At 30.1% G+C, this 15,499-nt stretch overlaps 1 protein-coding gene across 5 annotated transcripts in view; it reads right to left on the bottom strand.

Annotated features, from left to right (window-relative positions):
- Nucleotides 1-15,499, bottom strand: part of LOC106690799 (cleavage and polyadenylation specificity factor subunit 6) — a 36,955-nt gene that overhangs the window by 18,323 nt on the left and 3,133 nt on the right. For 4 of the 5 annotated variants that reach the window (XR_001344675.3, XM_014436370.3, XM_014436371.3 and 1 more), the window contains exons 2-8: nucleotides 14,419-14,583; nucleotides 13,048-13,275; nucleotides 11,488-11,680; nucleotides 9,873-9,943; nucleotides 7,974-8,058; nucleotides 7,646-7,771; nucleotides 7,380-7,516 (exon numbers count right to left, since the gene is read on the bottom strand). Coding sequence is in view for 4 of the 5 variants with exons in the window: in XM_014436370.3 (XP_014291856.1) it covers nucleotides 7,380-7,516; nucleotides 7,646-7,771; nucleotides 7,974-8,058; nucleotides 9,873-9,943; nucleotides 11,488-11,680; nucleotides 13,048-13,275; nucleotides 14,419-14,583 (1,005 nt within the window). In the remaining variant the exon portion in view is untranslated. Of the gene's footprint in view, nucleotides 1-7,379; nucleotides 7,517-7,645; nucleotides 7,772-7,973; nucleotides 8,059-9,872; nucleotides 9,944-11,487; nucleotides 11,681-13,047; nucleotides 13,276-14,418; nucleotides 14,584-15,234; nucleotides 15,252-15,499 lie in introns of those variants that run through there. The other variant, XM_014436372.3, reaches the window with a different exon arrangement.

Below are 15,499 nucleotides of genomic sequence, written 5' to 3'. Positions count from 1 at the left end.
ATTTACTGTATTTTCAATTATGATGGGAAGAGTTAAAATAGTTTTTATGATATTTGAATCTGCTCAACATGGCCTTGATTCAACGGACTTGACTGAAGGATACGTACCGCCATCTTGGCTTTGTTTTGAATCACAAAGTTATTATAGACAATGAAAATTGGTTAGCTTGCTTTTTGGATAAACAAAACAAATTAATATTAAACTGATACATAAAATAAAACATATCAAAAACCCTTTATACATCAAAATATACTATTTACTCAAAAAGAGCATATTACAATATATATATATGGATGGATGGATTAATCGATCGATCGATCGATAAATAGATATGTATAATAAAAATTACTTATTAATTTAACACAACAAACTGATTCATACTTAAACAAATTTAGTAAAACAAACCCCCCATGAATCCTTTTCAGTAGAGGTTGGTACCTAAATTTAGAAATATTGAACATTATTGTTCATTATTATCAAATTATCATTTTTCAGGACAAAAACTAAGAAATACAAAATAACAACTTGAAAAAGAAGATAATCAACAAATAACAGTTTGCATAAGAAACAAAGTAACCAACCAATGATATAACAGATAAAAAAGTTACAATGCAGTGGTTCTCATAATGGTCACCAAGAACTGTCTTCTTCAGATGTACTCACAAATTAAAAAAAAATGTAATAAAGAAATATAATATAATGAAAAATAAGGAGAAGGTCTAAGTTGTGGTCAAGAAAAATAATAATTAAAAAATGTTTTAACTATTTTTAAAATTTTGTTTTTCCTGAACACCACCAAGACCATTTCCTGAATTATTCACACATGGTCCATCATCTATTCACAAAATAAATTCTAATAGTAATATAATTATCATCATTTAAAACATCATACTTTTACTCCACATTAATCATTGATAAATTTGAAAAACATGCCAGCAACTTAAACCTTAACTGTACAAACTCCTCCCCCTTTCATTGGTTTGAAAAATGTTAGTTGTTTCAAAGATTTGAAGTATGAAAATGTTTCCTATAAACACTAACTATGGTCAGAAAATAACTAATACAATTATATAACTACTTAAAGAATATTGGTAAATACAATACCTTCTATAAACAACAATACAAACTTAATGTCCAACACGTCATATATGTTGTCAGCTGTACAGCTAGGTTGATAAAAATAATTACCACATAGTTCCTAAGACCAATTTACTGAAAATCGAAACAGGATCCTAAGTTTTGAACTATAAACTAATTCATAAAAGATACATAAACATAATATTTGCAACCACAACATAAAAAAATATATAAAATGAAGAAATTTTTACATTATTTAACCAACTGCAACCATCAATACAGAATTAGTTACTTTCTTCAAAAAATAAAATAAATTCATCATTAATATTCTTACCAAATAAAACATATGACACATCTTTTCCAGTACCTATTATTTTCTGAAATTTATAACACTCTGAACAATTAATAGAGGTATATTCACAAAGTTTCAAGACAACTCTCAGAACATAAAAATTGTTAAAATCTTTGTACAAGAACTATAAGTCTTCGAAATACAACCCTTGGTCAACAACTTACCACTAATAGCATTTTTCCCATTGTTCATACATTCTCTGTAACTCTTTGTGCAGAAAGCACAAATAATATATTTTTTTATAAGACCTTGTTGAAGCTGCCTGCACCGGCAGAATAGTGTCTAATCGCTTCCCTTTCAGGACTCTCTTAATTAGGGGAAATAAAAAGATGTTGGGAGCTAGGTAAGGGCCATAAGGGTGGCTATGGCAGTGTTTCCACGTTGAACTTTACCATAATTTTGGTAGCAGCAAGAGATAAGAGGACGTATTGCCATGGTGTCTAACGCAATCGTCTTTGATCTTCACCAAAATTGTAGCCAAGTTCAGTGTGTCCATGCTTCCACAGCCACCCAATAACACCCACCGACTACTTTTTGTTTCTCTGAACTAACAAAGGCCAGAGAGAGAAGTAATTTGACACGATTCCAGCAGTAGCTTCGATAAAGTCCTTAAAAGCCTTCTGTGTGAAGAGTTCCAGGGAGCCTTTGATTTCCTATGAACAATGGAAAAATGCTGGCAGTGGTATGATGATGAACAAGAGTTCTATCTCAAAAATTTTTAATTCGCTAAACAAAAATGTTCAATAAATTTTTGGTTCTGAGACTAGTCTTGAAACTTAGTGAACGCATCTTTTATGAACACACAAAAGTGATTGAAGGTGTGAATTAAAAATAAATAAATAAGATTAGTAATTCATTTAACTTAAGAGCATGGCAACACCATAATTATTATAAATTTTTTATAAATGAATTTTTTCTTAAGTTGAACAGACTATTTACAATCAGGGAATTACAGAATGATTAATAGAAATTCCTCAATCCTAAATGCTTGTATCAAATGAAGCCAAATTTACTGTATATCGATAAGGATTCGAAAGAATTAATTGGAAGTAATTTATAATCAGAGACCAAAATTTTTCAAGCAATGTTTAACTTAAAATATGGCTGCTGTAAAAACTCTTAAAATACATGACATAACAGTCCAAACGTGCATTTTATGAATGTAAGTGCTAAGGTTAAAAAGACCAAACAGTAGAACTAAGCTTTCTAAAATCATAGTAACAAAATACATGAGATGCTAATTTAAATTTAAAAAAAAGAGTTAAAACAAATTATTTTAAGCCTAAAAAAATATAATTAAGGGCTTTTTTAAGCACATCAGCATTACAGTAGATACCATGATGATTAATAACTCTATACACCAATAAAAAAGTATTCATATTTCTACCCCAAATATTTTTATAACACAAAAGAAATGTATTTTGAATTTTTTTAAAAACTAAAAACGTGTTTACAAAAACAAAACAGTCAATAACAAAAGTAATAAAACTAACATAAAATATAGAAACATTAAACCAATACAGAAAAACAACAAAAAACTTATCACTATTTTTGAACAATTTTGGACTAAAAATAGTTGCCAAGAACTGAAGACCTTTCAACATAAACTAAAGTGAGCACATTTTTTGTATACACTAGATATCATTGATTCTTTTTTAAGAATTTTCTTTTCCTCGTTTTATGTTCAGAACTTTGTTTTATTACACCCCCCTTCTTCCTATGCCAGACACAATCATAAATTAAATTTTAGTTCAATGAAATCAATATTAATTAATATATATGTATTTGGCAGATGTTTACTTAGCTGTGGTTCAAATTTGATCTGTTTTTATTCTATAAGTGAAAATATTCTTACCTTTTTTTGAAAAAGTTTCACAATTTTTTGAAAAATAACCTAACTTTGATACAAGAACTATTACAAAAGTTTTCCATTATCAAAGCTTAGCTATTAGACTCATATATCTTGTCCAACTAGTTTTATTAAAGAACATTTTTAGTGTGATTTTGGCCTAACAAAAAAAATTTTATATATATATGTCTCATTGGACATCAGCTTTCGCCATGGAGCAGGCAGCCCGGACTTCATCCGGAATCCACCAGAATGGGTTAGTACAAGGCTCACTGAAGCTCTTGCGGAGATAAATAATGATCTTACATAAAAACATATTATTATTTTTATGTGTTAATAATTTATATTCTACTATAATGACGTTGATACTACAATAAAGAAAGAATACCAATATTACACCCTAAATTACCATAAAAATATCAGATATAACTGCTTCTCAGTCACAGCTAAAGGCAATTTAATTTTGCACTATTAATAAGGGCTAAATCAGCCCCTGTCAGTCTTTGGAGACCTAAGCTTAGCACTAATAGCGTAAGCTTCTTATAGAAGTTCAGTATGAAAACTGCAACTTTTCGGATACAAGAGTTGGTTCTTATTTCTTCCTACATTTTAGATCTACATCTTCCTCTCTAAGGTCCTAATCAGGAGGCTTATCCCTTCCTAGGATTGTTCTCCTATCCTAGACTTAGTCCAGAGCCTCATCTTTCCAAGTAAGGTTATCCTATTATACTTCAGACCAGGCCCAATCCCTGGATCTAAAGTTCTATTCTATATCTCCTCGACTTCTGTCAGTGAACAGTGCTCATCTACAGTCACTGTTGTTTTCTCCTCTCCCTCTGTCACAGTTCAATGCTCATCCACTGTCACTGTTGTTTTCTCCTCTGCTTCCGTCAGTGCTCATCTGCACCAAGAATCATTTAGCCTACATCAGCGAATATGAAGGTCCAGCAGAGAGGTTTTTGTTCTTCATCTTTGTCGTCTTCTTTTTATTTTTATTTCGACTTCTTCGAAGTCATTGGTCATTCGACCATCCTACGTTTTGCAGATTATTTCAAATGCTCATTGGCAAATGTCTTATTTCTGGTCAGTCAGAGTAGGACGTGTGCCTAGAAGGTCTCCCTAGGTTGCAGCGAGGATAGCTGCTTGAGATTCAATGAAGAATCTCCTGTCTCTGAAGAATTCCAGATGAACACTGCACACTGACAGAGATTGAGGAGATATAGAATAATACTTTGCACGGAGGGATGGGTCTTCACTTCAGAAGTATATATTAGGATAACCTTAGTTGGAGAGATGAGGCTCTAAGTGCACTATAATAAATGTCATGCTTATTCCTCTCCCAAGACTGAGAGGGCTTGACTTAGGGCCTCATTTAATGTGCCAGTGCATATAACTGTAACTGAGAAGCAGTAATATCTGATATTTTTATGGTAGCTCAGGGTGTAATATTGGTATATTGCTTAGTAAAATACACACAAAAAAAAAAAAACAATATATTTTTATACAAGAACATAACTAAGCAAAACAAGAGTTTCTTTGAGACACACTTTGGTGTATTCTGGGCAATTCGGTACTGCCTGTTCCATGACGAAAGCCAAAGTCCAGTTAGATATCGGCTGTAGGAGTCACTTAAAACTGAAAGTTCAATCCTAATGTGGAATTCCTCAGCAAATTAGTAACTATTTAAGTACAAATGGTGCAGTAAGTTAAATAACACCAAAACTTCAAATTAATAAATATAATTATTGTTTTTAAAAGGAATATTTCTTTCATTCTTAGGTAAAACATGGATTTAATAGACAAATTATAACCTTTAGACTGTACTTTCTTAATTGTATTTTTATTCCTCCCCCCCCCCTAAAAAAATAATAAATTAACAATACATTTAAATTTATTCCACACACATAAATATGCTCTAAATCGACAAAAATATATCTGACTGGTAATCTCAACTTTAGATTCTCAAGGAACTTCTTTATCAATATAACAATAAGAAAAACATAATAGTTTTTAGTTATACCAGCGCCTCTTAAGGTTTTGTTAGCTTATATATAATACTACTATTAAAGTGATTGTGCCAGTTGTGTTTATCAATAAACTGAGCAGTTTCCATCAATCTTAAGATTATAACATGTTCATGTTTCTTATCTATTCACCATTGAATAGATAAATAATTAAATAATACAAAATAAGAGTGGTCGGTTTTGACCATCCAGTTTTCAAGCCAATAATGAGTGTTTAGGAGAATATATAATTAACTTAAGAGTTTACTTAGTTAAGTGTTTAACATGGCTTTGTTGATGTAATGAAGTAACTTTAATCATGAGCGAAAAACCATAATTACTTCTAGTTTAAATAAATTAGGACCATGGAAATCTTTTCCAATGTTTACTGTAAAATAATCTGACAACCAAAAGACCACTAGCCTATAGCCACCAAGGACAAAATAATAGGGAGATTGATAGGCAGGAGGTTATTCTCACTGAAGGTGGCGCTGGTATAACAGAAAAGCACAAAAGATAATCAAAGAGTAATGAGAGGTCATTAAGGGTGAATTAAAAAAATGTTTCACATTCCGTTTAAAGTTAAAAAGAAAAAAAAAATCTTAAATAAAATGAAGGGAACATGTTTAACAAGTCAACTTATACAGTTACAATTAATTTTTCATTTAACTCAGATAAGATGGTTAAAAAAAGTTTTATTAAATGATGATGACCATTTATTTAATGAAACAAAATGGTATTAAATGTGTCAAACATAAACAAAACACAATTGTAAAGTCCACTCGCTCAAATTAAAAAAAAAAAAAAGCATTATTACAAAAATTTTACTATTGAAGGAACAAACTTTCTTTTTTTTTAATAATCAAATAAAACCTACAAAACAGAACTCAATCATGTAATAGTTTTTAAAATGTCTAAAATCTTACTTTTAAAAAATTTAGCCTATATAAGATATGAGACAAATAAAGTTGCCTATACTGTATATAGAAATTTTAGAAAATAAAGGTTATAAATTAAGAACTAATATGTCTAAAAAATTCTAACTTCATCTTAAACGCATTTTGTACCATGTTTAATGTAGTTAAATGAACAATAGATGGACATGAAAATTTTAATTCAGATTAACAACTAAATCTATTGACAAAACATATTTGACATGAATAATAAATACAAGAAATCTGTTCAATAAGTAACCTAACTATGGCACAATCGAGAAGTGCAATTTTTTTTATGAGAAATTTAGAAAGATTTATTTAGTAGACCCTTTTTGCAAGTAGATGAAATTATTATGGAAATTATGTGGAAAGTATGCTACCATATCAAATGCAAATAGAAATTCATAAGGAATGTTCATGAAACCTAAAATTACTTTATTTTTGGAGCTGTTAAAATATTTGCAATTGTTATGGAATTACACAAGACTATAACTAAACTTGGAAACATTAACATCCTAATGCACATTTTCTATTGTGGTTTCTTCTTCCAAAGCAACCCTGGTAAGCATTCACTGGAATTGTTCAGTCAGTACCACAAAGAGTTAAATTTCTTCAAACAATAGCTCGAAATGAAATCACTCAGTATATATTCACAATGTCAAAAATATTACAATGTCTCATTATGATGTATATATTGTCTGATTAAAACAGTAATTTTTTATTAGAAATACATGACAGATCTCCAGACCTCTTACATGTTTATCAACACTTCCCAAATTAAAAATAAGGTTAAAAAGAAGACACTGCACAATAGAACAATTGAAAATCAAATTGGCGAAGAATTTTAAAGGTACTTCACAAAATACTTATGAGGATGCTTAATGAAGATAGATCTAACTAATAAGTACACTAGTTCAAAAACAAAATACTTCAAATATACAACCAATGAATCCTACATAGGTAAGACAAAAATTTTTTTAAAAAAGATTAATTTATGTATACTTAGCTGGATTACTTCATGAACAGATCTCCTAAAAAATCAAACCATCTGCCATAAGCTGAAGCTATAATTACAATACAGTGATATTGACAACTATTAAGTGGTATTTTTGTCTCATAATCGGTATAATACAAAAAAGTGAATTTATTAAAGAGCACAGTACCTGTTGCATGGGAGGATGATGAGGTCTAGTTTGAGGAGGAGGTGGTCCAAAGTCCATCGAAGGCCCCGGTGGTGGAGGTCTTGGAGGCGGAGCCTGTTGGAAGTATGGTCCTCCAGGGTTCTGGTTCGGAGGCATTCCTGAAAACATAAGAGACTAACATGAGAATCAAAGAAGAATTAGATTCCAAACATCATTTGAACAAAGAAACCTTAATTTTTTAAAACAGATAAAAACTAATAGCTGATTAAATCAAAACATTTTATTACCTTGAATTGGAGGAGCAGGGCGAGGGGGTGGAGGCCCCGGCTGGTGCATGCCAGGCATCGGCATACCTTGCTGTTTCCCCTGCATGCCCTGGCCCACCATTGGTCCATAACCTGGTCCCTGCATACCTAGGCACAGGCCAAACAATATTAAGATTTCTATTCTAAACAAATCCAAAAGCAAATTCAATAATTTTCCATTGAATAATGCATCAAATTTTCATTTCTCTAAACATCAATTGCAGCTTTTCAAGTTTAACTTTAAACTATATCAATCAAAGTCTTAAGATATACCTATTTGCTTTATCAACTAAACAAATAAAATGATTACCTGGTGGTCGAGGCCAATCAGGGCGTGGTGGAGGAGGTCCATGCTGGTCCATTGGAGGCCCTGGCATTCTAGGTGGTCCTGGGAACTGTAAGACAGGAACAAAGCCAAAATTTATGCATAGAGATGTAAAAATGACAAAGAAAATTTATAACTATATAAATAGGAGGAGATGGTCGGGGGTGCGGTCAGCAGAACAAAAGACAAATAAAGAAATGAATCATTTGGTTGTGCCGACGTTTCGGCACAATTTCTGCGTTTAGCAGAAATCTCTGCCTATAACTCCCTGATGAAGACCTGAAAATCAGGTCGAAAAGACACAAATAAATAATTAATTTATTTGTGTTTTTTTCTGCTGACCGCACCCCCCGACCATCTCCTCCTATTATATATCTACGGTCAACTATCTTCACACTATAACTATAAATCTATTCATATAATTAAAATTGAAATAGTGAGATAATAAGAATATATTTTGTCGCTAATCATTTACCATAAAATGATCTGAAATTTGAAAAAATAAAAATCGTATTTATATGACCATGACCATGCCTATCTAGGCATAGTTTGTCAAACAGTGAAACTAATCTTATCCGGATCTTAGGAAATCACCCTTCAAATAAAAAGTCCTCCATATCCAACAGATACACAAATGTGCTATCCTCACAGAACAATTATTACAGAACTTAAAAGAAAATAACTGACTCCTTTAACTTATAACACAGAGAAGTCAATCTGCTAAATCATATCCATTAAAAAAACAAAAAAAAAAACAGAATATTTCTTAAAAACTGAACAAAAAAAATGGTAAATTTCAAAATTAAAAACTCCTGCTAAAAGTGGCTTCCGCAACTCAAAGTAACTTGCATAATGCTCTGGTTTAGTTAAGCAAAACAATAAATTAATTCATTTTTGTTAATCATTTATACAATTAAAAATAACTATATTTGTGTTTATTCCAATTGAAAATGAAAAATTACTTCATTCAAGTTCAAAATGCAAATAATTCAAAACAAAATTTAATACTTATGAAAAGATATCGTAGATAAAAGAGTTTCATGTATTATGGTGACACACTGTACAGGAGTGAAATAATTTTATAACTCCAAACCCACCATTCCGCAAAGTGTATTCTGGAATTCCACAGTTGCCTTATCTCTCTTTGATCCCAATTTTTTGGGAAATAATTAATTTTTTTAAATTTAACAATAATCCAAAAAGTTTAGAATGTATGATTAAATTCTGGTTGCCATGATAACCATATGTGCAAACAGACTAATGAACAGGTATATTTTGTAACATTCTTTACTAGGTATTTTATAATATTTATTTTTTTTATTGAGTGACTATCCTGAGATTCCACTAGGAGTTATATAGGAGAGCTTGATGAGGTATTAGCTTCACATAATAGGTGACACAATGGAATCTTCTATAAAGTAATTGAACTGACAATGGTGAGGGAGGCCTAGTATATTATCTTGAGCCGACAAATTTAGGTGAGGAAATATACTGTAGTATCACCCTCAATTAATGTCTCAAAGGTGAGATCAATCCTGTTATCATCCTAGGCCAATGGAAAAAGTGTTGATATAGTTTTAATTTGAATCAATGGATACAACTAGTATTATCTTTGACCAAGAAATAAACGTGAGTAAATTGACCATAGAAGGAGACTAATTCCATAGCTGGTAAAAGATTGTCACTATTTGTTGAGGAATTAGAAAGGAGTAACAACCATTTTATAATTCCGATAATTAATAGTCATTACCTGTTACCATAATCTGTTTATATTTTTAAATTATTGATTTTCATTATCTATACACATTTACTACTAACTGACAAAAAACCTAAAACATAAATATAAAATAAAATAAGAACAAATACACAATCTGTACCACTAACCATGCCAGGCGGGGGCTGGGGTAGTCCTTGTTGTTGCATGTGATGAGGAGGTCCAGGAACTCTAGGTGGTCCTGAAAAAAATATTTGTTAAAAAACGAGGTCACAAAACAAAACCATTACAAAATAATCAACCTTTAAAAATCAAAAGTATCAATTCAAACAATAGAACTATCAGCAAATTTGAAAACTTAAAATTGTAAGTTCAGAAAATAGATATATAAGATAATTTGAGAAAGTCGTACATAAAAAAACTATATCATAATTCTAAACCTCAAACCACAGAGCTTAAAAATAATTCATTATTTTTTATACAGACATATGTGACAGAATCTTCACCATTAAGTTCAGGATATATTCCATTATTTTAAGAAATAAAAAAGAAGATTAGCAGATATATAAGTATCTGTAAGCAGATATATATACATTAGTCAAAGAAACACCCTGAAGTGCTTAAAAATTCTCTAATAAATTCCATAATCACACTGAATACCAGAAGACTGTATGGTTGAACAATGTATGAAACCAGCACAGAAATATCAAGATAATAGAAAATTGAGATGTGATAATGAGACTAAAGACAGAAGAAAACAATGGATAAAGGATTAAGACAACAAATTGGTTCACTATGCACGATACCTTATACTCCATCACACAAAAGTTATTTAAAAAAAAAATTGTTTTTCGATATTTTACCGAGCTATATTTGAAATTGAATACATATGAACATAAATATGAAATACAGCAGACTTTAAATTAAATAAAACATAACATCAAAAACTATTAACAAACAATAATGGTAGTGACTTGGATGAGAATTGGTCATACCAACCTAACTTATATATAGTTGGTTACAAAAGAGCATCAACCAATACACAACACCTAGCACTGAAGGACTCCTAACATAAATTTAACTTAATTTAGCCAACTAAAACATTATCTTAAATTGAATATAATGTATTTTAACTCGCTGACCCATGTGAACATTACGTACCTACTCAGGTTTTTAACAGATTTTAATACATTAGTGGTTTCCTACCGTTTTGTACCAAAACATTACAGTGTGCTCTCCTTTTTTATAAAAACTATCTAATTACACACTCACCTCATAATTTATTAAATGGGCTATAAAATACTATACCATTTTTTAAATAAATATATACCAATTTTATTTTTTTTGTATATTAATATTAATATAAAATAATAATTTTAAATGTAATAAAAACATGATATTATCATATATTTTAACGAGATGGTAGGGTTTGTTTTTAAGCAATTTTTTTTTCAAACCTTGATGTCATTGAAGATGCCATTGTTCTCAGTTCCTTTTGAATTACCAAAACAATATTGATACTTCACCTTTAAAACAGTTACTGCAGAAAAACTGGTTTCACTCAAGAAACAATTTTTATTTCTTGTGACAATAGTGGCACAGATGCTCAAGGCAAAACAAAATTAGATTTTAGGTTTCCTTTTTACAGGTAGTCTACTGGACAGAACTACTGGTAAAAAAACATAAGAGGAAGATAAACTAAATTGCATTTAAAATATATTTCTCGACAATATAAATCAGCCTAGCCATAACAAATAAATATAACAAAGATATTGTAACAATTACCAGGATGGCGGATACCGTTATGATGCCACTGCTGGTTGTAGTGCGGTGGCTGGTGGTGTTGCTGTCTAGGTCCCTGGTCTGGTGGCAGCGCATTGGTCAGTACCCCTGGCTGCTGGCCACGAGGAGGCATCTGGCCCTGCTGGCCTTGTTTGTTACCAGTAGCAGGTGACCTCATCTTAGCTTCGTTTTCAAACTAAAAAAAAGGCATAATTAAATAAAAGAGAACTAACTATTGTAGTTCAATTGTGATTAGTTCATTATAATCTAACTGTAATATTTGATTAGCCTATAATGAACCATTCTCACAGCATTGAATCTTAAAAATTAAGTTCACCAATAAGTTTTAGCACTTGTAAACTATATAACCTAGTAATAATAAGTATCAATAGTAGGAAACTATCTTACTATAGTGCTAGAAAAAAAAAAAAGTAAATTTCTAACTTAAACTATGTTTTTAATAACTATATTATCGTATAATGAAATAATTAAAATATTCATATATAAGAAGATGGTCAAAAGTGAAACAAAAATAGTTGTAAACTATTTTTGTTTCACTTTTGACCGCAACCCTGACCATCTTCTTATATATCAATTTTTACGGTCAACTATATATACATATATACAATTAAAATATTCATTTTAACATTGACATCAAAATCAGTCCCATATCGTTAATTTTTGACAGTTGGTTTTTTCAATACTCACTACTAAACAAAAAAAAAAAAATGAAATAGAAAAACTGCTAATTTCTAAGAAATATAATAACTAAAAAAAAAAATCATCTGAATTATAATTACTTTGCAAATAGGATATTTAAACAGGTGCCTTTCAATAATAAAAGATATTTCAAAAGAAACAAATAAACCCAAGCCCCAACCTATGGTAAACTCAAACCAATACTTTTTCCCTCAAATGAAAGTATAAATATGTATTTAAAAAAAATCTATTCATTCTGTATTTACAATATAATAACACAAACATTCTTAATTACAAATATGAGGTCAAAAATATATTCGCGAAATTTCTACTGATTTAGTCATTAGTTAGTGAGCACTCTTTTATATTGCAGTCGTTTTTAAAAACAGGATTAGTACAGTCAACTTCATAATGGCAAATATCTATGAATAAAAATTTTGATTTGGCTATTAATCAAGTAACTAAGATAAAAATTAAGGGGGCAGTGGTAGCAGTGTGGTAACGCGCCAGTCCACAGGTTGCCAGATCAAATCCCGGTCCCACCCGGGCTTTTTTCAAGCACAAAATAATGCAAAACTCACTGACAACCTTCCCCAGGCATTTGTGAGGCCTGTTAGCCAATGGGTCACACTCACAAAAAATAGGCATGGGAGTGACAAATCCACTCTGCGAAAAAACTATGTCAAGAAACGCACGATGTATTTCCTAATACTGGGAATATTACCTCCTAATATTGGTAAATACATCACGTGAGGACTTAGGCCTTCATGGTCTGTTGTGGCCATAAAATAATAATAATAATAATTAATCAAGTAACTAGGATAAAAATTAAATAAAACAATACTTCAAGAGTAAATAAATCACCTTGGTCAGAGCTGATTTTGTAGGAAAAGTGACAACTAGGTTCTGTCCATGAATATATTTGCGGGGTAAAGCCTTAAGACAGATCTTGGAACTCTCCTCTGATCCAAGAGAAATCAAACAGAATCCTTTGGACTGACCATTGGCACGATTTTCAAAAAACTTAACTTCCAAGAAATCCTGCACACCAACCGAGCGCACAGCATCTGCAATATCTTGATCTGTTGTCCACTATAAAAATGTGAAAAAACATAAAATTTTAAAAGGATTGGAATATGAATTTCGAATGAATTTATTACTTTCACTTATCTACGTATGGAATATTTTCAATCTATAAAACCATGTAAAAATTTGACAGGAATACACATTTTGAGGTCCCCTGAGTCCAAGTAATCCATCGCGAAATGGTATATGTTTATTTTTCACATTTTTATTTTTTTTATTTTCTCCAATACAGCTATAATAATTTTGATTAAACTTAGTGAATCAATCAGCAATTAAGTTACCTTAAAACCAGATAGGTATTATATTCATTAAAATAGTCTAACAGGGTTTTAATATCAAATTTTCAAAAAATATTCCACTAAAGTACTTTTAATTTTTTATTTCAAATAAATAACCAGTTCTAGGTATAGAAATAACCAGGTAGTACTAAATAATAGATAAATACAAACTTTTTATAACATTTTATGAATAACTTAAAGAGAAAAAAGGAAAAATATAGAGGTTCAAATTGGGAAAAATATTTAGACTATCCTATCTCTCCTCATTGCAAGGATATGTTTAGACTTTGTTATCTTTTGTCAATCTGTTGAATTCTTGGCAGAAAAAAATTAATATTCGTTATTTCAACCTCAAGAACCTTGAATATGCATTTTTATAGCAACAGAAAAATAAAAATTTTTTGTTCCATACAAATTTTTCCCCTTAATTGTTTTAAATTGTATTTTAAACCACAAAAAATAGCAATAACTTGAATAAGAGTCCTCCAATCTACTCCTAACTAGGAGACATAAATAAGGTGGTAAGTAAAAGTTATGTGAAACACGCATTGTACCAGATTTTTTTTTTTCATTTACTTTATAGCTAAGTTTAAAACAACACCGGAGATGATCATAAGCAAATACATGTTTAGACCCCTCTAACCTCACTTCCAAGGTTTGGTATTTAATACCAGGGTATGATTTCTTACATCAAGAGCAAGTTGCCTCAAATAGGCTTATGAGCCTTATCAACACAGCTACAAAAATTTCACAAACTTTAGACCCTCAAAGGAAATACAAATTTCACTTTCAAGTCTATATAAATTAAAACATTGTTGAAAATTGCATAAAAAAAAAATTAAATGAAACATTATAAAAAATAAAAACATGCCCATGTCAGATTTCCAATATAGAGCTGGTACTTCTTGCCAGAATATGATGTAGAGTAATGAAAACTCTCAGTGTTCTCTTCACAGTGGGGAGTACTATTACCTGAGTTTTCAGTATGTGTGGGGTCCATAACATCATCATATATATCTATTTGGTCAGTATCATCCTAAATAATAAAATAGATTGATTAAATGGTTTAGTGAATAATTTTTAATAGTTTAGTAAGAAAAAATACCAATAATATTAAAAAGTAACTTAGTAAATTAACAAGAATAAAATAATAACAACAATCATTTTAAAAATAAGAAAAACCAAATCTAGCACCAGAAAATCCACCAATAGTATGGTAGACCTAGATATTATTGGTTAATCTAATCCAACCTTTTGGTTGGGCTAACTTATAGTCATTCCTAATCCAGTGAATGAAAAAAACTTCAACTTCAACCTCAACCAAAAAATTATAGTAGGTAATACAATATATATAAATATAATTAACAAATTAAATAAAAATTAGTCAATAGATGAATTTAATAAAATAAAAAATTAGTAAATAGAGCGATAATTCCTCCCAATTATTTAACGGAATCTCACTTTTTTTCTACTCAAAAGGGCTATGACAGCTTCCCAAGAAGAGCTACACTGGTGAGTATCAAATCACCATATATCTCTTCCATACCATCTCTTCAGCAATCAGATAAATTTCAGAAAGTAGTACTTTTTTCAATTCAAATTACCTTCTGAGAATAACATATTTTTAAATTATATTATTATATATTTTTGAAATTAACCATCAGTCTCTGAAAGGATCTTAAATTACCTTCCAATGTGAGTTTATATTATTATTACTTTACTGATAATGTTTTATCCTTTAGTATTTACACAATCTTTAATGATAATCACAAAACATTATTATAAAACCTTTTGTTAGAATTTATTAATAGTTTGATTTGGAATTAATATTGTTATTTGAAAATTTACTCAGATTCATGTATGCTTGGCTTATTTTGGTAAAATAATAAAACTAGCATTGATTATTAATAAATTCAGATGGTATATATTATATAATTCCTGATTTATAAATA

Source organism: Halyomorpha halys, unplaced genomic scaffold (genome assembly GCF_000696795.3).
Source record: "Halyomorpha halys isolate HHAL.00 unplaced genomic scaffold, Hhal_1.1 Scaffold1876.1, whole genome shotgun sequence".
NCBI classification, from domain to species: Eukaryota; Metazoa; Arthropoda; class Insecta; order Hemiptera; family Pentatomidae; genus Halyomorpha; species Halyomorpha halys.
The sequence above is the reverse complement of the archived record's forward strand: the minus strand, read 5'-3'. Positions and strand labels throughout refer to the sequence as shown.